Below are 26,588 nucleotides of genomic sequence, written 5' to 3' on the forward strand. Positions count from 1 at the left end.
ACAGAATAGTAGGGGTTGGAAGGGACCTCTGTGGGTCACCCAGCCCAACCCCCTGCCCAAGCAGGGTCACCCAGAGCAGGCTGTAGAGGACCTTGTCCAGGCAGGTCTGGAATATCTCCAGAGAAGGAGACTCCACAGCCTCCCTGGGCAGCCTGGGCCAGGGCTCCGTCACCCTCAGAGGGAAGAAGTTCTTCCTCGGGTTCAGACGGAACTTCCTGTGCCTCAGTTTGTGCCCATTGCCCCTTGTCCTGTCGCTGGGCACCACTGAAAAGAGCTTGGCCCCATCCTCCTGACACCCACCCTGCAGATATTTATAAGCATTTATTAGGTCCCCTCGCAACCTTCTCTTCTTCCTCCTTCTTGCCCTTTTTGAAGACTGGAGTGACATTGGCCTTTCTCCAGTCCTCGGGCACCTCTCCTGTCCTCCAGGACCTCTCAAAGATGATGTCCATCGAGCGGTCTGGCTCGGTCCCGACGCGGGCGGGCGAGGAGGCGGCAGCGTCTGCAGGGCTGGAGAACGGCTGCAGAGCGGCGGTGGCCAGGCGGCTGCTCGTCTGCCCCTAACGCACGCTGCTCAGCGGGCCAGGGGCTTGGCTCAGCCCACAGCTTGTTAACAGCCTTGCAGTAAGAATATTATTTTAGGTATTAAAAACCAGTCCTTAAGCAATTAACGGGTTTTCTGGTTTGGTCTGAGGCTATTGTTTGCTAAATTGTAGTGAACACTGGTCTTTTCTGTCTCACTATACAAAACTGTAGAATACCCTTAAAATTAGAATTAGTCAGGTGTTTGAACTATGTAGTTATATACCTAAATATATTTTTAGTTACTTTGCTATTTTAATCAATTTCTTTTGCTTGTAGCAATAACATTTAAAGCCATGAGCACTTTTACACGCCCGTAGCATTTGAGCTTAGAATTCAGTTTCAAATCTTACACTTCTGAAAACTGGTCTGTTATGAATGAATCACGCTTTACAAATGTATCTACAAATGTTTGTTTATAAACACACCCACTTGAAAGGCCAGAAGCAATAAGGAACTGACCGGGGCTGTCTTCGTGCCATCTGTGGAGGTGTTAAGGCTTCGGGCTTTCTTTCGCATCATACTGCGGCAGATGTTGCCCATTTTATAGAACAGTTTTAATTCCCTCAAGATTTAAAGAATGAGTGAATGACCGCCGTGTGTTGGGGCGGTGTTAATGGAGAAATGTGTCCACACTGGATGAATATTGTTATTTGTCTGGACTTCAGTTATTTCTTGTAGTGTGACAAAAGAAGCCAGGATGTCGTGCCTGCGCAGAGGCTCTCCGGAGCCCCACTGTATGTAAATGCAGACTTACAGAAGCCGAGCGACCGCCGTTCTTCAGAAAGTCATTTTCATCTTGCCATTACATCCTTAGCTGTCATAAAGATTAGTATGGCTCTCTCTCCACAGAGCACTGAATAAATGAATGTATCAGCATGTAGCCTTGAGGAGCCCAATGCAATTTTCATCATGATAAATTGTATAATAAGCGAGAAAGTGTTTGCTTATTAATCCATAACAAGATTTAGATTGAAAATGGCCTGTTACCTTCGTGACAGATACAGTACCGACTGCAGACAGCCGAAGATGGAAAGAAACAGAGCAGCAACGTGTGCAGGGGGTTAAGTGTGCATCTTACCCTCCCGGTGCCCTGCTGAGCTGCCCCTTTTTGTGCCTGATTTACCGTGTACACAATAACAGCGCACAGCTGCCTGGCTTCTCTCCCTGATGTTAAGAACGTTGTATGAAAGAGCTTTTATGTCAGGCTTCTGCTTTAAAAGAAAAAAAAATCGCTTTACATTTATTGACCAAAAAAAAATAATAGCTCTGTTTTTCTTTTTTCCCTTCTGAATTGAATGAATATCTGAGCTGTTATCCAAAACTCTGGTATTTATAACTCCTCCGCTCTCCCAGTTCATCCTGGTCCCCGAAGATTATCCTGCGCTAGCCTGCCATGCAGAATGAAACTGCTCAGTGGTGAAGATTAAGAGTATTTCTCTAGCATTTATTAGGCTTTGATTTCTTGGCGTGGATGACGATAGGGATCAGTGCTGGCCGTTATCTTTGCTCTTTGCGTTACAAGTTACAGTTTGATATAGATGAAGATACAATATACCAGAATTAGCAAATTTCGATCTAATCAATCCATGTGTTTTTATGTATGTGTGTAGGTACTAAAATAATTGGGCTAAATCTCTTCAGTTTGGGTTGTGTTTAGTGGAAAACTGTACTATACTTTTATATTCTTATGGCTTCTGTGGGGCTGTGGGATATATAGTAGGGGCATCCCTAGTTTCCAAGTACGGTGCAACATTTTTCGAAGATTGCCTGAGCAGTTGCTGCAAGTGAGGGTTTGAAAGGAGAAACGTGAGCTGGGTGCTCGGTCCTAGAGCTGACGTGGCAAGTTAGCGCACAGAAACGGTGCAACCCTGGAAACAGCGGGGTTTGTGTCAGTTCTGGGTGAGAGCTCTGGTGCCGGGCGGCTGGAGCCCAGGCTGGATGCGTGGCAGCTGTGTCCCAGCAAGGGCAGTGGGCCGGCGGCACCTGCGGCCTCTCGCCGAGCCCGAGGAGGAGGAGGAGCAGCACCGCGCTCGCCGGCTTTGTGCTGCAGGGGCAGTTTGGTTCCTCCCGTTCATGCAGCCATCGCTCCAAGGCTGCCTGTACCAACAGGAGCGTTGCTGAGCTGTACTGATGCAAAGGGTTCTGTTAAGTAAGATGGGATGTACCCAGCTTCCCTTTTTCCCCCTCCCTCTGAACTCAGAGCATGAAAGCGCAGTCTCCCAGCAGAGGAGGGAAGGGCGGCTGAAGGTCCATTGGGAGAGCAGCGGCTTTCCCCGGAAGGCGAGATGGCCCCAGCTCTGCGCCCTTCAGCAGATCCCTGGGGTATGTGTGAGGGCTCTCTTGGATCTCCGCGCGACCGCTGCGTCAGCGCTCAGCTGCCTGCTCACAGTCCAGTTAGTGGAGAGATACCGGTCAGGATCGTTACCTTTTATGCAGAGAATTCCCATTCTTGGTCCCGTGAAGTTTTCATCTGGCATTGCTTTATGGAAGTCAAGAAACGTAGAGATCCAGGTGCTACATTTTCCCTTCATCGCCATCAAAACCTTTTCCATCTGCCTTTTTCCTAGGTGTGACCTACAGCTCTGCCCTGGTAGCTTGTTCCTTTCCACTTGTTTTAAGAATCCTAGGTGTGACCTATAGCTCTGCCCTGGTAGCTTGTGTTTTTCCACTTCTTTTGAGAATCCTAGGTGTGACCTACAGCTCTGCCCTGGTAGCTTGTTCTCCTCCACTTGTTTTAAGAATCAGAACTGGCTGTAGAACTCGATGCCTCCGTGCCAGCCGGCTGGTGCTGCTCCCTTCGACGTGTTGGGGAGCAGCAATCCTCCTGTGCGGCGTGGGAGGCTCCGCTCCCTCTCCGAGCCTCGGGAACAGCGATTGCTGCGCGTCGTCGTGTGCAGAAAAGTGCTGCACCTCTGCAGAAAGAAAATAAACGTGTAGGTGTTGTTTACAGGCTGATACCTGTTACCTGAGCTCTGAAGTGGCCAAGAGAAGGGGTAGCCGAGGGGGGGTTTCAGTGCCTTCCCAAACATGATTTTTCATGACTTGGCAAAATCCGTGGGGAATTGCGGCGTACTCAACCAGTGGACCAATACCAGGAATGACCAAAAGAACCAATCTTTCTTTGGTTTTGTCTTTTTCTTATTTAAAAAGGCTTGAAGTGCTGCTGCGTGGTGGAGGGGTGGTCACAGCAGCAGGGTTGCTCAGACTGTTCACTGTGACAGGTTCACAGGAAAAGTTTCAAATGTTTTCGAGCTGGTTTGGGGCTTTCCCCACCGTTTCTTCCCGCTGTACTGCTGCCACTTCCCCTTGGCGAAGCGTCCTGGCCCGGGGAGCCCTGCGTGCCGGCCGTGCTGCGTGCGTGTCGGAGCCAGCGCTGCCACGCTGCCTGGCCCCAGCGCTGCTCTTCCCTCGGCCGTGAGCCTCGTGGTCCCGGTGCCTTCTGCACACTGGTGTTCCGGCACGGATCGGGTATCTGTGCGTGTGCTGGGTGGCTGACCGAAGGCACGAAGCTGTCAGCCCGGAGAGGGGCCTGTGGCTCTGGGCCCGTGGGTGGGAGCACAGGAAGGGTTTTGGAGTTGCTGGAGAATGGACAACCAGCCCAACAAAGCTGGGCTCTGCTGTGATGTGCACAGCAGTGGTCATTCAAATAGTACACTTTTAAGAAAGGAAGTTTTCAGATAGAAGTTAGCCTGTGCATCGTCTTTATCAAGTACATATGCCCTTGATTACTAAATACTAGATTTTATTTTTGCTTAATGTAGTTATTGGGTACTGACTACCATATTGTTTCTTGCTTTTATCTTGTCATAGCAAATAAGAATTGTGTATGGAAAATTGAGATGCTGGTTAATCCTTTACTGTTATTCAGAGAATTGTAGTTAGAACCTCAGTGTTAGAAATTCTAAAGAGCTTTTAAAGAATTTCAGTAATTAGAAAGCAGAAGGTGTGGGGCTGCCTGTCATCTCGTCATGCTGCTGCAACTGAGTCACGCAGCAAAGAAAATCAAACTGAATAGATTTGGTGGGTTTAGTTCTTCAAGAAGCTTCTTGCTTTTCTCTCCTATAACCAGAGCTTAGCCAAATTAAGGAGAATTACCATGAACAGGGTATTTTTCAGCCTGCTTTTGAAATGTTGTAAACGAATAAACCATAAATTCGTAGGAAGACATTCTGTGTTTGCCTTGTCCTCCGTTGGGTGATATGTATTCAGCACATACAGATAATTTGTTAACAAGGCCTCTTTAACACTTTGGACAGATGCACATACTGTTTCCAATCTTCATGGTTAATTATTCGATTTTGTATTTGATGACAGAACACCCTGACTCCTAATCACTGCTCATTGTTGGGAGTCCATTATATTCTAACTGTCGGAGTGCTCCCGTTGACCTTGAACTGACATTATAAGCTGTTTCTAATCTTTTCACTCTATATTTCTAATGCTCCTTTTCTTTCTCCCCTCTTTGTCTGGTGCCCGTTTAGCATCACAATGGGGCTGCCCCTGAGCCCAGCCGCCGACTCGGCCCGCTCGGCGCGGCACGCGCTCTCCCTCATCGCCACCGCCAGACCACCCGCCTTCATCACCACCATCGCCAAGGAGGTGAGCGGGCCGGGCGGCCCGGAGCGCGGGCGCTTGCGGACAGACAGAGAGGATCAGGCGGCCCTCCCTTCCTCCCCAAAACGGGAGCCAGCAAGTGCGATAGCCAGATGCCTGCGGGTATCCAGATCACCCCTCGTTAGTGGCAGGAGCGATATTTAGCCGAGTCTGATGAGGTCGGTCTGTCTGAATGTGGTGTGTCCTGGCTGTGTACGCTTCCAGCAGCAGCGTGTAAAATCCTGCCTTCTCTATGCCAGGCAGACATGACCCCATGAAGTACGAATTAAAGCGGAGTGGAGACGTAGGCTGGCGGCTGGGAGGGGGAGGAGGAAGGGACGCTGCGGTGAGGGTGGGGTGAGCCGGGCACGGTCGGTCTCAGCGACCCCGGGTACAGCCTGGAGCTTCGGCTGAGCTAACGCAATAGGACGGGCCACGTTCAGTGGCTGGCCAAGAAAAGCCCGTTAGAAAGGAGCCATCTAATGCCTAAAGATACACGAGTACCTGGAAATTATGTAATCAAACCCAGGCATTTGCTTATCTCGACCTTTAGTTTTATGAGATTAGAAATTACTTAAAGCAGGCAAGCCCTTGTTCAAAAAGTAAATCACAGATAACTGTTACTGGCTCTGCTGATGCTGAGTAGTGGGGGAGGGAGAAGTAATCCCTAGGTCTGACAGTGAAGCCAAGCCTTCTGCACAGTACAGACTCTCTTAACGTAACGTATGCGTATGACTAAGCGCAGACGGAGGGTGTTTGGAGAGTCTGCGTCCCCGTGTGTAACCCTGCTCGTTGGTAGGTGCACAGGCACACTGCCCTCGCGGCGAACACGCAGTCTCAGCAGAACATTCACACCACCACTCTTGCCCGGGCTAAAGGAGAGATCTTGAGAGTCATTGAGATACTTATCGAGAAGATGCCTACCGACGTCGTGGACCTGCTTGTGGAGGTAAGGCGCTGCTGCCCTGTCTGCTTTGGGTTTGATGCAGCAGTGAATAGCGTGTTGGCCTGGAGTCAAACTGTAGAAGTTCTTTCTGCGTGGATCAGAAACCTTTTTGTCTGCGAAGAGGGTTTGCCTTACACCACCTAGCTCGTTTTTGGAACTTTAAAAGCTTAAATTGCCTTCAATTGCATTGGTGGGGAAAAAACCCCAAGCCAGAGGAATTGCTGAAGTACGGTGTGCTCATCACGCTGGTGCTTGGATGCACTGGGGGGTCGCATCGATGGCTTCATCTCTTGTGTCTGTTGGTGCTGAGGAATATTGCTGAAGAATGGTACAGATGATGTAACAGAGTTGTAACTTGGATACTGATGCCCGGAGGCCTTTTTCACACCTGAACTACTTGCAGAGCTCCACCAGCTTATGTTTACCAGTAGTTTGTTGGTTTATAGCAGTTTTTGGGTACTCTGAATGGTTCCAGTTGCCAGTACCATTGCTGTTTTAAACTCTGTCATGTGCTAGACAGTTTTTCTTTGTTTTTAATTTCAAAGTTAGATGTCAAAGATACGGTCAGCACAGAAATTCTCTAGTTTTGCCTGTTAGAGCTTTTATTACAAAACATGAAATATGGTGCATCAAATGATTCTAACTTTTGTTTCGCAGGTGATGGACATCATCATGTACTGCCTTGAAGGATCTTTAGTTAAGAAAAAGGGTCTTCAGGAATGCTTTCCAGCCATCTGCAGGTGAGCTCTTCCTCCAGCAATACTGTGAAGTGAATTGTAAGGTCACCAGCAGGGTATATTTCGTACTTAACAGTGGAACAGTCTTTTACCCGATGCTCGCCCCTTAAAACAACAGATGTGAAGAGTGTGTTTAGCTCACCTGCAAGCCCTCCTAGGCTCTTAGTTCTCTGGGCATCCAACAGAGATGTGGATCAGCAAAGAAAAGCGTGAACAACTCCTTTAAGTCTGGATATTTTCAAAGTCCAGAAAGAGGAAGATGTTGTGTAATCTCGTGGACCCAGGGTGCTGAGGACCCAGGGCTTGTCAAAGCAGGAGCTCTTTACTTGCGTTTCGTGATCTGTTGTCAGCAGCGTGGTCCTTCAGCAAAGCATGCTCTCACACCAGCAGTTCAGCCAAAGAGCACGTAAACTTTTCATTCTCAGGAAGCCTAAGCCTGGCTTCGTTTTGTTCTCCAAAACATCCTCTACTACTGGAGAATTTTGAGAAGAAATATTACTTCCTTTATGGTAATAGCTGAGTGCTATAATCCACCTAGTAGCTGGCAGTAGAGCGTAGTTATTGGAGATTGTCTCCTGAGCAGGCACTTCCAAGTCCTTCTGAGCTTTCACAGAGGTGCGGAGCAGTGCATCCCCCGGGAAGGGTCGGAGAAACGCAGATGATAAGCAAGAGAAAGTACCTTCCTGGAGTAGGTGCCTTCCTGGAGTAGAGCCGTGCTTTCTCTGCCCCGTGACTGGCTCCATGGCTGGCACCACGGGAGCAGGGTGCGCTCCAGAATTGTCGTCACAGGCAGCAAACGTCACCCTCTGCCTCGTGGTAGGAGGCTGTCCTCCCAGTGGTTTGAGAAACTGTTTTGGGGTGCTTACACTGGGCGCAGGAGATGCCACAGCAATTAAACCTCACCAAGTGTAGGGAGCCCTGCTGCTAGCTTAGAGCTGCCCCACGCTCTGCAGCGCGTGGAAACGTCGTAGGCAGCGTTTAAAGCTCTCCGTCTGTGGCAACAGGCAGCTTGGTGAGATAACAAGTGTGGATTTGCACAAAACCACAGGGAGACACAAGCGTGGTGGCTGTCTGGTGCTGGCGTGGTCGGTGGCTTGGCAGCTGGGAGCACGCCGAGAGGCACGAGAGGCGGTTCAGCCGCCGGCTCCCGCTGCCCCTCGGCGGGAGCTCAGCAGCATCAGCTGCCTTTGTCTTGGGCCAGTTCTGCTGCACCGGTGAGGTGGAGCTTTGACACAGTGAGATCTGATTTATAAAATGGGAACATTTACAGCATCTTTAGACTAAGATAAGTATCCCAGGTATACCATTAAACTGGTCAATAAGTTATAATAATCATCTGTGGACTATTAAATTTTAATTTAAGAAGCTATTAAAATATTGAATAGTTTCAAGACGAGACCGATTATCCTGTTGACAGGTAGCATACTGGCAGAGGTAACCTGCCTTCTTCCTGATGCTTTAAAAGGCTTACCTTAAAACGTAAATGCAAGGGTAAGTGGGAATTAGTGCAAAAAGCTCCCTATTCCTGCTGTATTTTTATAGTGATACGTTATCTTAAAATGTTGTTAAATTACTAGTAATATTTCCTATTCTACATAGTTATAGCCATTGTAAAAATGATACAGCACCCCTCCGATGCGATCATTCAGCTCAGTGGCAATTTTCACGAGATTTTAGCAAATGGTTGAATCTCTGGAGAGCTTCCAAGTGGAAGCACTTTGACAGAGTCCTGTTAATTCTTTTAATATCGCAGCGCTCTCGCTGCTGTGCTGCCTTCTGCGCGCCCCGGTTGGGGCAGAATCCTTCGGGTGTCTCGGGGCTTGGTCTGCAAGCCCTGCTTCCTCGGAGGGCGTTACGGAGGAACCCACTCGGGGCTTTAACGGCAAATGTTTGCTGGTGCCTCTGCTGTCTCTTGGAAGCGACGTTCCTCCTTCAGCAGAACGTTCGACGCGGGGCTGGGAGGAGCGGGGCGCTGGGCTGAAGTACCTGGTGATCATTCCTCTCGGGTAACTCCATCGCTGTGGGTGGGTTTGGATAGCGTGTTCTTACAGCATACAATTATGGTGTCTATTTGTTTTTCCCAGAAGTGTTCTTCTTTATAGAGGGTCGTAATACCTTGTGGTGTGCTCTGCGCAAACCCGTTTCTTATCAAAATAAAACAAGTATTGAAGTACAATGCAACAAATATGAAATATTTCCGAATTTCTTTAACGTTGTGAAGGATAATATTGAGGGCTGCAGAATTCTGTTTGGCTTGAGCATTTCCCAGATGCCGCTGGTGCGTTACAGGTGAAGGGTCCCTGGTGGGCTCTGCCTGATCGGGTCATGTGCTTGGTACAGGCCACGGAGTCAGAGCAGTCTGTGTAACGGTGCAGTCTCGCACGGGAAGCTAGGTTAAATTCAGAATAACAAGTGGTTTATATGGCTGTATTCAGGCTTTAAAACTGTTGGTGGGCCTTCACTGAACCACAGTGTTGGTCTTGCCGAGGGCCTGAAGGCACGTGTGGGAGAGGCTGGTGAGGGTGGTCACAGCGGGAGGCCCGGCCATCCTTCTTGCTTGGTACCCAGTTGTCATTTGGAGAAGGTAGGAGGGCAGGGTCATCCTTTCGTGGGGAGGGTTAGCTGGTACCAGCAACAGCAGCACAATCCTGCTGGTCCCAGCGGAGTTCCTCCGAGAGCTGGAAGAAGTCTGCTGGCCGACAGACGTCTCTCCGCAGAGCGGTAACGGGGCGGCACCCGGAGCAGGGTCTGCATGAAGGTACTGAGGATGGATACAGACACCCCAGCTGGGCTTGCAAAAATGCGTTGGTATGGTAGTCTGAATCACAGAATCACAGAATAGTAGGGGTTGAAAGGGACCTCTGTGGGTCATCTAGTCCAACCCTCCTGCTGAAGCAGGGTCACCCAGAGCAGGCTGCACAGGACCTTGTCCAGATGGGTCTCCAGAGAAGCAGACTCCACAGCCTCCCTGGGCAGCCTGTTCCAGTGCTCCGTCACCCTCAGAGGGAAGAAGTTCTTCCTCATGTTCAGACGGAACTTCCTGTGCCTCAGTTTGTGCCCATTGCCCCTTGTCCTGTCACTGGGCACCACTGAAAAGAGCTTGGCCTCATCCTCCTGACACCCACCCTGCAGATATTTATAAGCATTTATTAGGTCTCCTGGCAGCCTTCTCTTCTTCAGGCTGAACAAGCCCAGCTCCCTCAGCCTCTCCTCGTAGGGGAGATGCTCCAGTCCCCTCACCATCCTCGTAGCCCTCCGCTGGACTCTCTCCAGTAGCTCTTCATCTTTCTTGAAGTGGGGAGCCCAGAACTGGACACAGTACTCCAGATGAGGCCTCACCAGGGCAGTGTAGAGGGGAAGAAGAACCTCCCTCGTCCTGCTGGCCACACTCTTCTTGATGCACCCCAGGATGCCATTGGTCTTCTTGGCAGCCAGGGCACACTGCTGGCTCGCGGTCACCCTGTCGTCCCCCAGCACACCCAGGTCCCTCTCCGCAGAGGTGCTCTCCAGCAGGTCCACCCCAAGCCTGTACTGGTGCTTGGGGTTGTTCCTCCCCAGGTGCAGGACCCTGCATTTGCCTTTGTTGAACCTCATCAGGTTCCTCTCTGCCCAGCTCTCCAGCCTATCCAGGTCATGCTGAATGGCAGCACAGCCTTATATATATGAATATGTGCTGGCGTAGCATTCTCTGTTGGACTTGGCGGTATAGAGATTTAGAAAGGGATGCAAAGAATTAAAACATTCAAATCTGTGTGTGGTTGTAACAGTGCTAAGCTAACTGAAAGGTAAAGAATGAGGCTAGAGAGCTGACGACTGAAGGTCTGCTTAAGGAGTAATGTTTTTTAGAAAATTAAACTCAAAAGCTGCAGTTTCCTTGAAGCCTTTTTCCCCCAGACCCTCTGTTGTTATGTAGTCTGATGGATTCTTCTTTTCAAAGAAAAACACTGACTCGGCACTCTGTCTAAATGGGCATTTAAATGCAGTAAGGAGGGAAATGCTGTTTGCTTACATATAGTAGTGTGTGGTGTTCTCTTTCTAGATCTGTTGGAGGAGACAAGTGGACTGTGCCCGTTCAGTACTGTGATAGAATTGATGGGCATATAAAACATTTTTTATAGAAACTTTCTGTTCTTGTAGTCCATTCTAGCCGTGATGATCAAGCAGCCTGCGGTTTTTTACTAGTTTGTATATAAAACCTGAGTTTGCTGGTTATAGAAAATAGCCTTAAAAATAACCCCCTCCCTGTTCACCTGAGGCACCACTTTAACTGTGCGGGTGATGGCAGTTTGGCACGAAATGCTGAGAAATGGGCCCGCTGTCCTCTTGGGGCCCGTGCCCCCTGCAGCGGGCATGGTGGGCGTCAGACCCTGCGGGCCCCCGCCTGCCCCCACCCTTAGCTCTTTGCTTTTTGCTGGTGACCGGCTCCTGCCTCTCCTGCTCCCTATTTCCCAGCCGCTTCTGGGTTGGTTCCTGAGCGCTCCTTTTTGTCTTCTTAACAATAAATGAGAAACTATTATTATTATTATAATTATTCAATAATAAATAAGTTGTATGGCCGCCACTGACCAGGAATGTGAAAAGCAGATGGACGAGGCAGACGCTGGCAGCGAAAGAAAGTAACAGAGGCGGTACGTGGCTGGAAATATTTCCCTCTCCCAAAAAAAGGGGGTGTTAAAAAGCTGCCCGTCGCCCTACTGGTGTGCTTTGGGAAGGCTCAACCTGAGCTGCCAGGTCTTTCACAGCGGGCACACCTGGGGCTGTTGGGAGAGGGCAGGGGACCGTGCCAAAGGGCGAGGGAAAATATTTCGTGGACGGTGCCCCGAGAGCGACGCTGGAAGCGGCAAGCCGGGGGGATGATGGGCACGGCAGGCGGCCTCGGGGGTGCGAAAGCGCATCCCAGCTGCTTAGTCTCGCCCTTGCTGCTGCAGAACAGCTAGTGATTTTCTTCCTTTTTCCTGTGACACCGTGTTTCTTGCTGTTTTTCTTCGTGACTGCCATCCCGCGCTGTAGAAACAAGTGTATCATACCTGTGTGAGAGCGGTTGCTATGGCACTCTGGGAACGCTGAAGAACAAGGAGAGAGATCATTGTAAGATGTGTTGTTTGAAGCCAGGAATATGGTCAGCAAGATGTTTTTATAGAGGGATTCTAGAAATCTCTGGCAGACGTGACAGCAAAATTAAAATGTAATTGGAAATGCAGTTGGCAGCGTCACAGGTCTGCTCCCCCTTTTAGAAGAAAGGCACGATGGTATTCCCAAATATTTGAATTTGATACAAGGATTTTAATTCTCTTGTGTTTCAAGGTGTAGAAATTCCTTGAATTTTGCAGTTGTTTGGGTTGAGACTGATGCCTGAACGTTAAGGACTGTTGCGTGCGTCTCGGTTCCCCTTCACCTGAGGATGCTGTTAGACTGGCGAGTGTTTGAGAAAGTTGCCTCTTTTTTTTTTCCCCTAATGCCAAACGACAGTTTGTGAGTCTGCATATTGTTCCCTGTGCTCTCCCTCGTTCTTCCCGATTCGATTCCCAAGGAGAAGTGCTCTTGAAGCATTCGGGGTGTTGGGATTGTCTTGTTTAACCCCTCGACACCCAGCGTTGTGGCGGTGTTCGGCTGTGAGCACGGCACGCACGCGGACAGGCAGTGTCACACAGGCTATCCCCAAACTTGGTGGAAGTGCTGGACACCGTGTAACAGAAATAAATAAATCTGCTCTGATTCTGCAGTAACCTATCGAGCATCGGTGTGCTCTGTTTGCTGAATGCCAACTGTGAAACCTGGCAGCTGATGGATTTTTAGATCAAATCTCTGTTCTAGCGCTGATGTTAATTACCCAGTGGCATTGCAAATTAATTTGAACATCATGCAAGCAGCTCATATCTCACCTGTTACTTGTTATAATGTTCAATTCAGGTTCTACATGGTCAGCTATTACGAGCGGAGTCACAGAATAGCAGTGGGAGCTCGCCATGGTTCAGTGGCCCTCTACGACATCCGGACTGGGAAATGTCAGGTAAATAAATCATTGTGACTTCCTCCCCATAAAGTGTGGAAGTTATTGAAAGGAAAGAGCAGCGAGCTCTGCATCAGTTGACATGCTGAGCTGCTGGAACATTATGGATAACGCTGAGGGGATCAATAGTTTAATGAAGGGCTCAAAGTATATAGAGCCCTACTGTCTTCATTCACTGGAACTGAATGGGTGCCACAGATGGGTTAATAATGAAAGCCTAAAGATACCCCTGGTCTGAAAGAAATGAAAAATCTGATTTTCAGAAGTTAGTTATTCCTTCTACTATGTGATCAGCTATTATTTCTTATCGAATTTCGATAGTCTGTATGTAAAGCTCGGATAAAATACCTGTATTTTGAATCTGCCTTATTCTTTTTGTGTGTGTAAATATAATTTGTTTTGTTGTTTCTGAAAGCTGTTATCAGTAGTCCATACAAAGTGTGCATGGTAGAGAAGGCAGCATAGGCATCTTCCTGCTAGATCTGCAGTGTCAGTACTCTGCTGGCAGAACCACGTGCTTAGCTATACACGGCTCGTTCCTTTTCTCTTCTGAAGTTCTGCGGTTCGTTTTCCAAATCTAGTAGCTGACAACATGGTACGTGCTGGTATTTATTGTTTGGACTGCTGTCTTATGGAAGCCAAGATGGCCAGATTTATTTTATAAATAGCTGTATAATGCAGGCAAATAGGAAGTGAGGACTGCTCTATCTTGTTTTAGCTGAAGTCATTTGGATCATGATTTATTAATTTAACTATAAAACGGGTGCACAAGAACTGCCGCATATTGACGTATCCGATGTCACTGAGCATTTTTGCGGTCCTGCAGTCCTACGAGGATGACCTCTGTGCTGCAGGGCTCTGCACATCCCTCTCTCCAGCTACGTTCCCGTGATTGCCTGCGTGTGTTGCCTGACTGCTCCCCTCCCCGTTCGGCAGCCGGCGCGAGGAGCCAGCTGGACATCTCCCACCAGCCATTAGGAGACGCTGACCACAGCCCCTTTCAGTGTGCGTCATCGCGCTGAAAATGGAGGCTGCAGAGTCCAGATGGGTCTGCAGGTCTTGGCATCTCAAACCGATCGCGAGCTCCTGATGCTGTTGGCGAGGGAGAGGGGAAGAGCGCGGCTGTACGCTTCCTTGCGTCTCTCTTTCCAGAGCGCACGGGGAGCGGTGACCAAACCTGTCCTCTGTTTAGCAGCAGCATCTAACCCCTGCTGGCAGCCTCGTGCTTGGGTCCAGCTCCTGAGCTGGCTCCCGGGGGAGCCGAGGAGTTTGTCGGTGCACAGGGTGATGCCGGCACGTCTGGCTTCGCCGCGTGAGCTCCGTGTGGGTCTGCAACACGTCTCGCACATCCCGGTGATCCGCAGCGGGTCTGCGGAAGCCCGGAGGTGTCTGTGTGCCTGGGGCTCAACCTCCCGTGAAAATCACCCCTCTGGCTTGACCTGCCCTTGGTGTGGCAGGCGTGCTGAAATACCCAACTTTTCTTGTCTCTACTTTTTCCTTTGGTTCGTTTAAAGCGGGTTCAGTGTGATACCTGCCCGCTGTCCGACGGGGGTTGTGCGTCGCTGACGTTGCCAGCCTTTTCCCCGAAGCGCGCTCTCCTCCGTGTCGGCTGGCAGCCTGTTCTCTGGGGCTCCTGGAACTGGCTCCAGGTTTCTACCAGTAAATTATCCAAATAACTTGCTTGGTTAATTTGATGTGTTGGGGAATGTTCACAGCACTTGGTTTCTTACTTAATAAGCTTCCACGTAGATCATGGAAAGCGGAGATGGGGGTGGCTGAAGGGGCTTTTGGGATAATTAGGGCAGGGTCCTTTGCAGAATTTATCATTATTTGTAAGATGGAAAAATTTGATGAGGGCCAGATATGATTATTAGGGGGCAACGCCATCTATTGGATACAGGTTTCTTATTCCAGATCCCATCTTTTAAGTTATTTCTCACAGCTGCAGATTTCAGGCTGCTCGGAAGACACGGAATAACTTCAGGATTGTGTAGAAGAAAAAGTTTTGAAATGGGCAAAAAGCTCAAATTTTTAATTTTACTTTCTTCCAGAAGTTAAAACCTTTCAGAATGTTTACCAAAATAGTTGAATTGCCTCGGTATGTTTGAATGGAGCTTGAATTAGGACACGTACCGGGGGAGAGCCCGTGGGGTCGGGGCGGAGCGGGGGCTGGGGGAGCAGGCAGGACGGCGTGCTGGAGCCCCGGGGCAGCCGCCCGCCCTCCTGCTCTCCCCTTGGCACCTACCCACTCGCTGGACCCATTCCCGCTTCCGCGCTGCCGAGGGCAGGGTTTGTCTGGCACAGGCCATCGCCGGCCTTGAGCTCGTTCTGTTTCTGTCTGTAGCGGGTCTTCAACAGTGCTCCCAGAAAAGTAGTATCAAAAAATTGCTTAGTCATTCAGCCTTTAAAAAAGAGATGATGCTTTGAATCTTTTGCTGAAGCCATACACATAATTTTGCGTTTAGCAAAGATCTTAGTGTTTTGAAAGTGAAAGTTAGCGATATCACAGAATCACAGAATAGTAGGGCTTGGCAGGGACCTCTGTGGGTCATCCAGTCCAACCCCCTGCCCAAGCAGGGTCACCTACAGCAGGCTGCACAGGACCTTGTTCAGGCGGGGCTTGAATATCTCCAGAGAAGGAGACTCCACAACCTCCCTGGGCAGCCTGTGCCAGGGCTCCATCACCCTCAGAGGGAAGAAGTTCTTCCTCCGGTTCAGCTGGAGCTTCCTCTGCTTCAGTTTGTGCCCATTGGCCCTTGTCCTGTCGCTGGGCACCACTGAAAAGAGCTTGGCCCCATCCTCCTGACCCCCACCCTTCAGGTATTTGTAGGCATTTCTAAGGTCCCCTCGCAGCCTTCCCTTCTCCAGGCTGAACAAGCCCAGTTCCCTCAGCCTCTCCTCGTAGGGGAGATGCTCCAGTCCCCTCACCATCCTCGTAGCCCTAGTGTGAAAGTTTTTATTAGTTGCCCCATCATAACTCACACATAAGCTGTTTTTAATCAGGCATCAGAATTGCTTATCGGATAAGAAGAGGGGGAGCTGCTGCCCCCCCCTTATACTCATCATTAAGGGTAGGTGTTAATTGGGATTAAGGCCGAGATGAGCAGGAGGGGAGAGCAGCAACCTGTGGGTGCTGCAGGTGGGGCCTCCCTGGGCCAAGGCTCGTTCCTGCTGCAGCCGGTGCCGCGTGTTCTCCCGCAGCAGCTGAGCAGGCACCCTCTGCCAGGCCTGGGGCTTCTTGACACCCAGTGGGAGGTTGTTCCAGAATAGTGATGCGTTGAAATATCAAGGGTTAGAAAGCTTTTATTTTTCATTCCCACACCAATATAGTTATGGCTATCTGAGCCTTTGTACCACCGCTGACCTTCAGTTTAAATAACTGGTTCCTCTCCTTGGTTTTTACCCTTCTGCCTTATTTATAGGCAGCCTTAACGCTCGCTTTCACCCTTTGTTTTGAAAGGTGGGAAGAGCAGAGGGCTCTAAAAACTCTGTGATGTGCTCTCTCCTTCATCCTACTTCGGCAAAACACTTATTTGTGTCACGTGCCAAGGTAGCCATCCCTCTGGAGACGGAGGAGGGCTTTCTGCCTGCCTTTTCCCAGAACTGAACATGTTTTCCTTCCTAGTCCAGTCTGTGCAGCATCTCCGCCCCGGCGCGTCACACTGGAAACGTGCGGTTCGGGGCGACGCTTTCCATCTCTGAGCTGAGGAGAGCGAGCTCAGGTGAGCTGTGGTAGCTCAGGGACCCCTGTGGCAATGGGGCGTTGGAGCTGCGTCTGCTGGAGCTGCTGGGGGTCCCCCCGCGGGGCTGGGCAGCGGGCCCGAGCGCGGCTCGGCGCGGGAACCAGAGGTGCCCCTGGCTCCCAAGCCGCGGGGGGCGAAGCCGGCGGGCGTCGGGGCGTCCCTGGCACCGGCCGGCGCTGCGCCCAAGCCACGCTGCGCTGGAGAGGCCCGACAGCAGAAATCCGCCTCAGAGGAAGAGATTTCTTTGTTTGCGGTTGCTTTGGGTTTCGTGATATTTGCGTTGAATAATTCATGACAATATTATCTGGTGACTGGGCACTGCGCGTGCTGGCATCGTTCTGGGGAGGAAAATAACGCTGAAAACGCTGGGTTTCCTGTCACGCAGCCACGCTCAGAAACATTAAAACCCTTTTGAAGTTCAGTGCTGGCAGGATCCGAGCGTGTGGGGTTTTGTGTTACTGAAATTATGTCGTAGATTTAACGCAGGTTATAGTTGGTGGAAAAATTTGTAGTCCTTGTCAGCAGCGGAGCAAACTGCTGGCGAAATCTGGGCTCTGGATGCGGTTCGTTTATTTTTGCACTATAGGTGAAGTAGGGTGCTGATTGACAGGAATTTTATCATCAGCTTAAACAAAAAAGGGAGGCTTTTTAACTGAAATAATAGGAAACAAAAACATTTTGTGTGGGTTTTTTTTCCTTCCAGCACAGTTTTATTTTGGTTTCAAGAAAGTGGTTGTATGTACTGACTGAGAAATTAGATGTAATTATTAATAGAATGATGGATGTCAAGAATCACCTTTTTTAACAAATAATAAATCAACATTTATATATGATAGGTTTTTTCCAGTAAAATTTACAATATTAGTATCACTTATTTAACAAGCTGTCAGTTATTACTACTACCAGTAAATGTTGCCTCAAAGCCAAAGTTGTCTCCGTTTCAGCATTTTGCTTTAGGTTTGCATTAGTGCTGTTGTACAGATCTGCCTGTTAACATGTGGGCTCTTCCTGATGGTTTTTACAGATGGTTTATCAGTTATAATGTTTAAACTGTTCTACATTTAATCTTACTTTCAAGCAAATATCTGCTTGCAGGGGGTTTGGGTATTCGTTTATTTTTAAAACATCAACTTGGAATGAAAATTGCAGCCCTTTTGTATTACATTAGGAGAATTCCAAACACATATCTCTTTTTACCTATTTTCTGTCGTAATTTAACCCAGCGATTCGGTTCTTTGTCATTTTCTCTTTCCTGTTCAGTGATTGATGAAGCGTTGTCCGAGCGTTCCTCGGCGTCCCCACCCTAGGCAGAAGCGACGCTGGGATTCGCGGGGGCTCGGGCTGCGATCCCGCGGCGGCGTGGGGAGCGGGGCCGGGCAGTGCCCTCCCCGTGGCGGTATCGATTTGCCCTTCAGCTGTGCGCAGCGCGCAGGGAACCCGGGGCCGGGCGGTTGATTATCCACACCACGTCTCGGGGAACAGTATTGACCCACGGCCGCGCGCTGCCTATGGCTCTTGATTTTTCACGCCGTCTCCATGACACTGGTAATAAAACATCGCATCTTACTGCTCGGCAGCTCGGGAAGCCAGCCCACCCGCCCGGGGAGCGCGGCCGCCGTTCCGGAGAGCGTTTCGTTGCGGGGGGAGAGGCGGCGGGGCTGGCTTTGGGCCCCAGCCCTGCACTGGGCTCCATCCTGCCCGGTGGCCCCGGGCTTGTGGGAGGGGGCTGGTTCGGCGGTGCCTCGCTGCCGCAAATCCCAGAGAAGAAGGTTATGTGAGGCTCCGTCAGCACGGCATTTGAAATGTTTGGAGAATTAAAAGAATCCGTGTGGGTTTCAAGGAAAAAAACCAAACCGAACAACCCTGTTATGACAAGTGAGACAATGTAAAATGTCAAGGTCACTTTTAAAATTCTAAATGCTTTCATAGTAAGTTCTAAAATAATTATGACAAATAGAAATATCAACAGTTTAGCTGCTTTGTTTTAGCTAGTAAGTATAATGGTATAATTATTATATTATATTATGGTATAATTTACTGTTAAATGGCCATATCTTGAAGGAGATTATGGAGTGGAATGCTTTGCAATAGTTTAATCTTTTACACTGATATTATATTAGTATATTACACTGTGCTTTAGATTATTACTGCGAACTGCTGCTATGGGGGGACTTCTTTGTTTTTCCCATAAGAACTGTTCCACAATGAGCAATTTCCTAGTATTAAGCCGCACTGGGAACTCCGTTCTGAAGTTTGAATTAGAATTATTTCAAATTCTAGCTCAACTTCGGTGTATTTTCATACAGTATTTGCTGTTGAATCCGCGTAGCGTTTTCCGTTGTTGCTGAAGTAGTGGGTTTGTGACCAGAATGTCTCAACTCCTCCAAGCCACGGAATGCCGGGGCAGGTGACGGCTCGGCGGAGGCTTTCCCGGGCCGGCGGTGAGCGGAGCAGCCCTCGGGGAGATGCCGAGCCCCCTCCACGCCGAGCGAGGACGATGGCCCAAAGCTCCCTGTCAGAGCAGAGGGTTTATTTTTGCGTAGCGCCTGGTGCCGCGTCCGTCAGCGTGACACCAGCGGTCTCCGGAGCGGCCTCCAGCAGCTCGGTGTGTGTTCCTCACAGGTGATGGTCTCTCTTGGGAAAGCAAACTGGCAATGGAGGGAGCTGCTGAGGGTCTCTGCGGTCGCCAGGTCTGACCCCCTACACCTGAATCCCGCACCGCTGGGCGATGGGTGTCTTCAGGGCATCGTCTCGTCCTGAGCTTAAATCTGCCAGTAATGGAAAATCTGCCAGAATGATCATACTTTGTTTCAGTAATCAGTTGTTTTCGTTATTAAAGCTCTATTTTGTTTCCAGTCTGACTTTGCTTGAGCCTAAAATTCTGAGCAGTAGGTCCTGTTTCACACTGAACTATTAATTTGCAGAAGAAACTGTTGGTTTATTTTCTGCACGCGGCTGCTGCGGACCGTGGGTGAAGTCCCGCCATGGTACGTGACCAAGCGCCCCGCTGGGGCCCCTCCGGGCTGCAGGGACGCTGGCCGGCCCCCCCAGCCCCGCGTGCTCTCGGGGGTTGCGCCCTTCGGGTTTTCTTGCCCAGCCCCAGCCCCTCGCCGTGCTCTCCTCGGGCTCTAGCAGCAGCCTTTAGGATAGGACGGGCCCTTGCGGGGCTCCAGGAGAAGGGCACCAGGTCAGCAGTTCTTCTGTTTGCGGCTGCATTCCACACGACAGCGATGAACCAACGGTTAGTCCGTCTGTCAGCCAGCCTGGTCCGTGAGTCGTGTTTGCCTTTCTCACAGGAATGTATGAGGCTGCGCCAAACACCGTCCAGAAGTCTTCTGCGTCAGGGTGTGGACTTTTATCGTCAAACCCAGACATTTCAGTCAGCTGGCTTGATACGGCCGCTTTTCTGTAAAGCTACACGGTGGACAGTGTTTACCTTATTTATATTATATATATTAATATAGCTTATATTTATATAAATGTTTAGTTAGTATCAATTCATATGAAACACGCCCTTCTCTGTGGGGTTTCACATCAGGTAAATAAGGCTGTAATTCTTCAGGTCTTTGTCTTTGCTCTTTAAGGTACAAGCAATACCAGAAGCTCTCTTGGTTTCCGTGGAACCTCCTTGTTTTTCTGACGTTCGGTGGGAGGCTGTGTTAACAGCCCATGGGCTCTCGGGCTGCTTCGCTCAAAGCTCCTACGTTTGGCTACGACTATCAGCGTGCATCTTACTCGTGAGGTTTTTATTTGCAGATTATTCTGTTGCAGTGTGTTCTTTTGTGTGAAGAGAAAGCTCAGCAGTTTTAGGCCAGGTTCTGAGAATACCTGGCAGCGGGTATGAAGAAGTCTTTCATCTTGCACGTCGGCTCTGGTTTTGCCAGCAGAAAGACATGAATTATCGTTTTAGTCCTCCGGTGTCTGCGTGTGTCGCTGAGAGGTTGGGACTGAGACCTTGAAAGGGGCGAAGCGATGTGACAGGGACTGGGTGTAGGGAAGGGACCACAGGTCTGGCGGTTTGGCAGCGGCTTCCTGAGTGGAAATGCAGATGTGTTCTGAACTGGTGGCTGGATTGGCATCAGGTCTCGTGGCCAGAGAAACCTGAGGAGTTAATGCCCAAGAGGCATGTATTTTTTTTCTCCTGCGGGGTGCCAGTGACTGGTTTTGAGCTGAGCTGCAGTCCTGCGTGGGCAGGCAGGGTCGCTGCCTCCCCTGCAGCTGGGGCGGGCAAAGGCTTCCCCGGCTGCAGAGCTCGGGAGCCCTGGCTGAGTTTCCCTGCTCGAGAGCTGGTGGGATTGCCCTGGGAGCAGCCGGGACTCGCTGCGAGCGAGGCAGTGTGAGGGCCGCCTCGTCCCATCGGGCGCCTTGGGGTGGCCCGGAGCTTTACGGCCGGTTTTCCAGGGCTAATGCTGAAACTTTGCGCTTACGCGTGGTTGTCTGGTAGAGCTTCAGTTTCCACGCTCTACCTAAACACTGTTCCAGCCCGGAAAATCAGAAAGGTACGCTCTGCCCAAAATTCCCATTCTGCTTGTTCGTGTGACTTTGGACAAATTTCCTCCCATTTCCATTTCTAAACTGATGGATGGCTGCAAGGGAAGAGCGCATGGCTGCATCACCTCTCCACTCCTCCCGGGGAGCTCACGTCCAGGTTGCTCGTGCTACACTCAGAAATGAAAACCCAATGCGAAATGTTTCCAGCCTCATTCTGTGCCTGATTTCTATTTCAAAAAGAAATTATCATAAGGGCTGAATAACAGCTCTAACAGAAAGGCTGCTGTGCAGTTAGCCTAACGCGTGTGTGTGTTTGTACTTTTTTTTTTCCTGTACCTGTGTGATCTCCTCCCACTTCTGTTCTGGCTAGTGGAAAGCTGTGTCCATTTCAACAGACAAATACTCGCTGGCGATTTTTCTCCTGTTGCTGTTCGTTGTTACGTACCGGTGTCCTTGCTAGGCTGACCTTTTCCCGGTGCTGCGTTAGGCCCGCGTGTGGCTCGCCCTGGGTGGGAGCCGGGGGGTGCAGAGGTCTCCCCGCCGCGGGGGCTGTGTCTGCTGAGTGGCTCGCTGCGACGAGGGGTGTCTGACGGCGCTGCCCGCCGCGGCCCGGCGACTCCCGCCGTCGCGGGTTTTACGTCTACGCGGAGCTGCCTTCAACCGAGTCACAGAATATCACAGAATAGTAGGGGTTGGAAGGGACCTCTGTGGGTCACCCAGTCCAACCCTCCTGCCGAAGCAGGGTCACCTACAGCAGGCTGTAGAGGACTTTGTCCCGGTGGGTCTTGAATATCTCCAGAGAAGGAGACTCCACAACCTCCCTGGGCAGCCTCTTCCAGTGCTCCGTCACCCTCAGAGGGAAGAAGTTCTTCCTCATGTTCAGACGGAACTTCCTGTCGCAGTTACCAGGTATTGCAAAGGTTAAGCTTTATCAGCTGCGCGAAAAAAGGTTGAGGGCTCATCAAAAACTTCCATCCTCACAACCTGTCGACCACAATTTGATGATGATTATTGATTATTTCGCAGCCTTTCACTCACTCTGGCACTGCGGCCAGCCTTGATATACAGATAGGGCTGCGGTCCGGCTAAAATAAGACTCCATCTTGATAATGGACTGAGATGAGATACTGTTATTTGATAAAGATAATTGATGTTTCGCAGTGAATTGGAAAACAGCTGGGAGTGCAGCAGGTCGGCGGCTGCTCCACCTGCGAGCGTGGCCGCTGTTCACCGACCATCGCAGCGGATGCGCTCGGCCGCGGGGCTCTGCAGGCAGCGCGCCGGTGCGGCGTGGCTGGCAGCTCCGAACCAAAAAGAAAAGACTTGCCCCGAGAAGCACAGCTCGATTTTGCAGTCACGATGGAGTTTCTCAAACCCATCTCTAGCTTAGCTTAGCATGCTTTTGCTGAGACACCCTGGAGATTTTGGTTCTGCTGCTTGGGATGTGCTTGATAATTTATTTCAGGTGAGCTGGTAGCTTAAAATCCTTCTTTTTTTTGAGTATTTATGCATGGCATTTGAATTGGGCAAAACGCTACTGGAAAAAGTTGAAATTTGCTAAGGGAAAATAAGGCGTAGCATGTGTCCAGATTTCTTCGTTCTCCTGAAGTTTTAGCTCATTAACTGAGAACACAGCGCATGCTTATGGTCTCCCATCTCTGCGCCTCTGTTGGCTACGCCTGTGCAGCCCCCGGTTTTGAATTGATCAAGGTATCACTCACGGCGAGCTCTGTTTGCCCGAGTTCCTTTAGTCCTATTAGAACCTGTGTAACCTCTAATTAAGCAATAGGAGATGGCAGGGAGGGGGTTATCGTGAGCTAATGACAGCCCAAGTGTGTTGTGTGGCAGAGGGTTCATCTGTGTGCGGCTAATCCTCGCGGGGAGTGATTATCTCCTGATAAACGTGCCACGCCGCCGCGTCTGCTCCTGCCGCTGCCGGCGTGGCGGAGGTAGGCTTCCATCCCCAACGTCGTTTTTACCATCGATTTCTACAAACTGACAGTTTTGAGGTTTTCTGGAGCGACTTACCTACAAAGTCGTGACCCAGGAGACGTGCTTCTTGCTTTTTTATTTTTAAATAAATGTATTTATTAAGAATATGCGAACCAAGAAAAAATGCAGAGTCATTTTTGCCAGGCTAGAAGCAGTCTCAGCAGGTTGAATGCAACTGAAGGTTCGTGTTCAATTTAATATTTTGCGTAAGACTGTAAATTACCATCAACATGCAGTTGAAATTCCTTTCTGTGGAGGCACATTACATTAGAGACAGCAGTGACAGGACGAGGGGTAATGGTTTTAAACTGAAACAGGGTAGGTTTAGGCTGGATATAAGGAAGAAATTCTTTACAATGAGGGTGGTGAAACACTGAAACGGGTTGCCCAGAGAGGTAGTGGAGGCCCCATCCCTGGAAACATTCAAGACCAGCTTGGACAGGGCTCTGAGCAACCTGATCTCGTTAGCGGTGTCCCTGCTCGCTGCGGGGGGGTTGGACTAGATGAGCTCTAGGGGTCCCTTGCGACCCAAACCAGTCTATGATTCTATGCTACAGAAAGAGAGTGATACTCTGCTCCTTTTTTCCAAATTGAACCAGAAATCAGTGTTGTCAGACTAGAGGAATACTTCAGGTGACTAGATTTTAGGATACGTGATTGTCGTTAACTTTGGAATGATGGGACAATATTCCTATCTGAAAGCTGCCTAATAATATTTTGCTGATCAGAGTCTCTAGCGCTGTTTTAAAGCCAAACCAGAGTTAGTGTCATTAGTCGTTACTTCTACTCGTGATGATCCATAAGCATTATCTCCCCCACCCTCTCTCTTCGGGGGTTTCCCTCGTTGTGCAGGTCAGCAGCAGGCATTTCGTGTACTCGTGCGAGGCATCGACCGCAGAGGGACGCGTGAGCTCCGGCACGAGGTCTTGGAGTTTCTCTGCCTCTCCCCGGCTGTACGTGAAGCCCAGAAACCTGGGTCGTTATCTCTGTGTGAAGTTATGTTGGGTAAATTCTTGCTGGGTAACAAGAGTCCACCCAAAAATCCCTCGATTCCTCCATCCCTGCAGGCCATCCGATAGGTTTTTCTTTTCGCTTAGGAGTGTGTTTGGGCGTCTAATGAGAGCCTGGCCCTGACGGAGTCACTGGTCAAAGACGTTAAAGCGTGAGCAGCGAAGCTGCCGGCTGCTGTTACATCTCCCGCGCCTCGTAGCAGCGTAGGAGCTGGAGCCTCTTCCAGAAAATACAGCCGCTGTTCTTCCCCCCGAGAGGGCTCCTGCTGAGCAGGTCCGGGGATGTTATGGGAAGAGAGCAGCCTACCTCCAGTCCTGTGCTCGGTTTTAGGGGATTTTGGGCTGGTGACCTCAGCCTGGGTACTCTTCATGCCTGGTGGCTCCGCTCTTGGAAGCGTGGAGAATTCTCTCCGCAGACAGAAGCTCTTCACCAGTATTGAGCCATGGATGTGGCAGGGTTGTATATGCAGCTGTATATTTTGATGTGTAATGTGTGAAAACTTTGTCTTCAGTAAAGAAACCTGCTGAAGCCAGTGTCATTGCTGTCCCCGACAGGGTTCCAAGTACACGAGGGGTTCCCAGGGTCTGGACGCCAGCTGGGACTTGTGTCCCCTGCACATAGAGAATGGCTTGGTAAAGTGCATGCAGGGAAAAGCACACAGTCAAGGAAGCCCTAAAATGCTCTTTATTCATTGATTAAATCCTGGTTTTCATCGTAAATATTAGAATTGCATTTCATAGAGATACTTGTAACTGATACTGAAGTGAGCCATGCTTAGTGTAAACCTCCTGCACACCTGTAGTACTGGATGTGTAAAGGGCTTGTCATGAAAAGAAGTGGTTCGTTTAGCTGAGTAGTGTCTCATCCTTTAGAAGCTTTCCTCTGTCGTTGCTCCTCGCCCTGGCGCTGGCTCCTGCCGGGGCGGTGGCTGCGGGGAGAGCGGCCGGAGGAGCAGGCGTAGCTGGGGAGCCCCAGCCCCTCCGTGGCATCGCTGCAGTGAGCATCCCTGCTGGACGTAAAAACTGGCATTTTCATTGCAGGATTAAAGAGAAGCCTGAGTTTTGGTCCGGTTTATTTCAAAGCAAAAGATGCTGGTTAAACATCGGCTACAATCAATACTGTTTGGTCCGGGATGCTTAATGTGGCTCACTGCAGAATGAAAATCAGAGCTTCAGCAGTCAAAGCAGTAATTGAATTGTGCGTAGTATTATTTTATTTTGGTACCTAGATGCCTTTGCAAATTTTTATTCTTAAATAAGGCACAAAATGATTTCATGTTGTATTTGGAATGAAGAGTTGCTGATGTCACGTGGCTCGTTTTGGTTAAATTTGATTACTGAATTAAAGAACCGTTCTCAAATACGGTATTTTAAAGGGAGGAAAAGAAACATAGCTATCCTGCAACTGAAGCTGTAAGTGCCTGTACTGGCACTGTCGCGCTGACAAGCTCAGATGCGGCAGGAAAACTCGTCAGTGGAAATGTGCATCCTCAAACCACAGGTATGAGATAATTAGCGAGTGTAACCTTTTAAACAGGCCCAAATCCTTTCCTCGCTGGAGGCGGGAAGGGAAGCCCTCAGGCTGCGGAGCCAGTGCCACCGTGCTGTCCCCCAGGCCCGCAGCCCCCGTGCCCGCGCCCCGGGGGCGGCGTGCTCCTGCTCGGAGCACGTTACTCTGTAGTAACGTACACAAGGTGGTAACAAGCGCTTTGCTGGCAAGCGGGGCAGGGGTTGAAGGGGCCGTGCTGCGGCTGCCCCGGGGCTTGTGTTTTCATGTCCTCGTCGATACGGAGGCAAGCCTATAGCCTGCAGTAGCTTTATCCCGGTTTTCCGAACATGCCCCATAATACAGTGGAGGGATTTTAGTCTTTTTTGTTGGAACAAGAAATGGGCTTATCCCATCAACAGCAAATCCCAGGTATGCAATAACAACATAGCCACTTCTTGCAAGCTTCTCAGCTGTCTTTTAAGAGCAGTGTTTAATTACGCCCCGCTGGTTAGCTGCTGGTAATTTAGCAGCACACTGGATGAGAGTAAACCGTGCTGACGCGCTGCGGCGCAGGAGGCTGACGGGGATTTAGCCAAGGTGTGAATTTCCAGCACGCTGACTCCTCCGCATTAACTCTGCGCTTGGATGTTGTTGATTTGCGCCAAATCTGCCTCTGAGTGTTGCAGATAAATCTACTTTGCACATATAAATATATGCATTAAGCTGCGAGGAACACACGCAGACGGGGAGTCCTGAGTACAGCCTAGCGAGTGCGCTGGAAATTCACGCTGTAACTCCACTCCAGCCTCCCAGCCGCAGCTGGCCGAGTAATGAGGCCTCGGGAATCACTAAATTTGCTTTTTAGGTCACGCTCATCGGCAACACTAGTTTGCTAAAAGGCAGGTTTTTCTCTTTCTGTACTTTTTTCTCGTTGGTTTGGAGGCTGGTTCAAAGCAGCTCGCCTGTTCCGCCTTTGCGGGCGTGCTGCGCTT

At 50.0% G+C, this 26,588-nt stretch overlaps 1 protein-coding gene across 2 annotated transcripts in view; it reads left to right on the forward strand.

Moving 5' to 3' along the window:
* LOC104339069 (WD repeat-containing protein 7) overlaps positions 1-26,588 on the forward strand; it is a 128,688-nt gene that overhangs the window by 89,914 nt on the left and 12,186 nt on the right. For both annotated transcript variants that reach the window (XM_075410819.1, XM_075410820.1), the window contains 4 exons: positions 5,067-5,184; positions 5,978-6,127; positions 6,782-6,864; positions 12,772-12,871. In XM_075410819.1, the coding sequence (XP_075266934.1) occupies positions 5,067-5,184; positions 5,978-6,127; positions 6,782-6,864; positions 12,772-12,871 (451 nt within the window). The remainder of the gene's footprint in view (positions 1-5,066; positions 5,185-5,977; positions 6,128-6,781; positions 6,865-12,771; positions 12,872-26,588) is intronic.

The sequence above is a fragment of the Opisthocomus hoazin genome, chromosome Z (assembly GCF_030867145.1).
Source record: "Opisthocomus hoazin isolate bOpiHoa1 chromosome Z, bOpiHoa1.hap1, whole genome shotgun sequence".
In the NCBI taxonomy this organism is placed as follows: Eukaryota; Metazoa; Chordata; class Aves; order Opisthocomiformes; family Opisthocomidae; genus Opisthocomus; species Opisthocomus hoazin.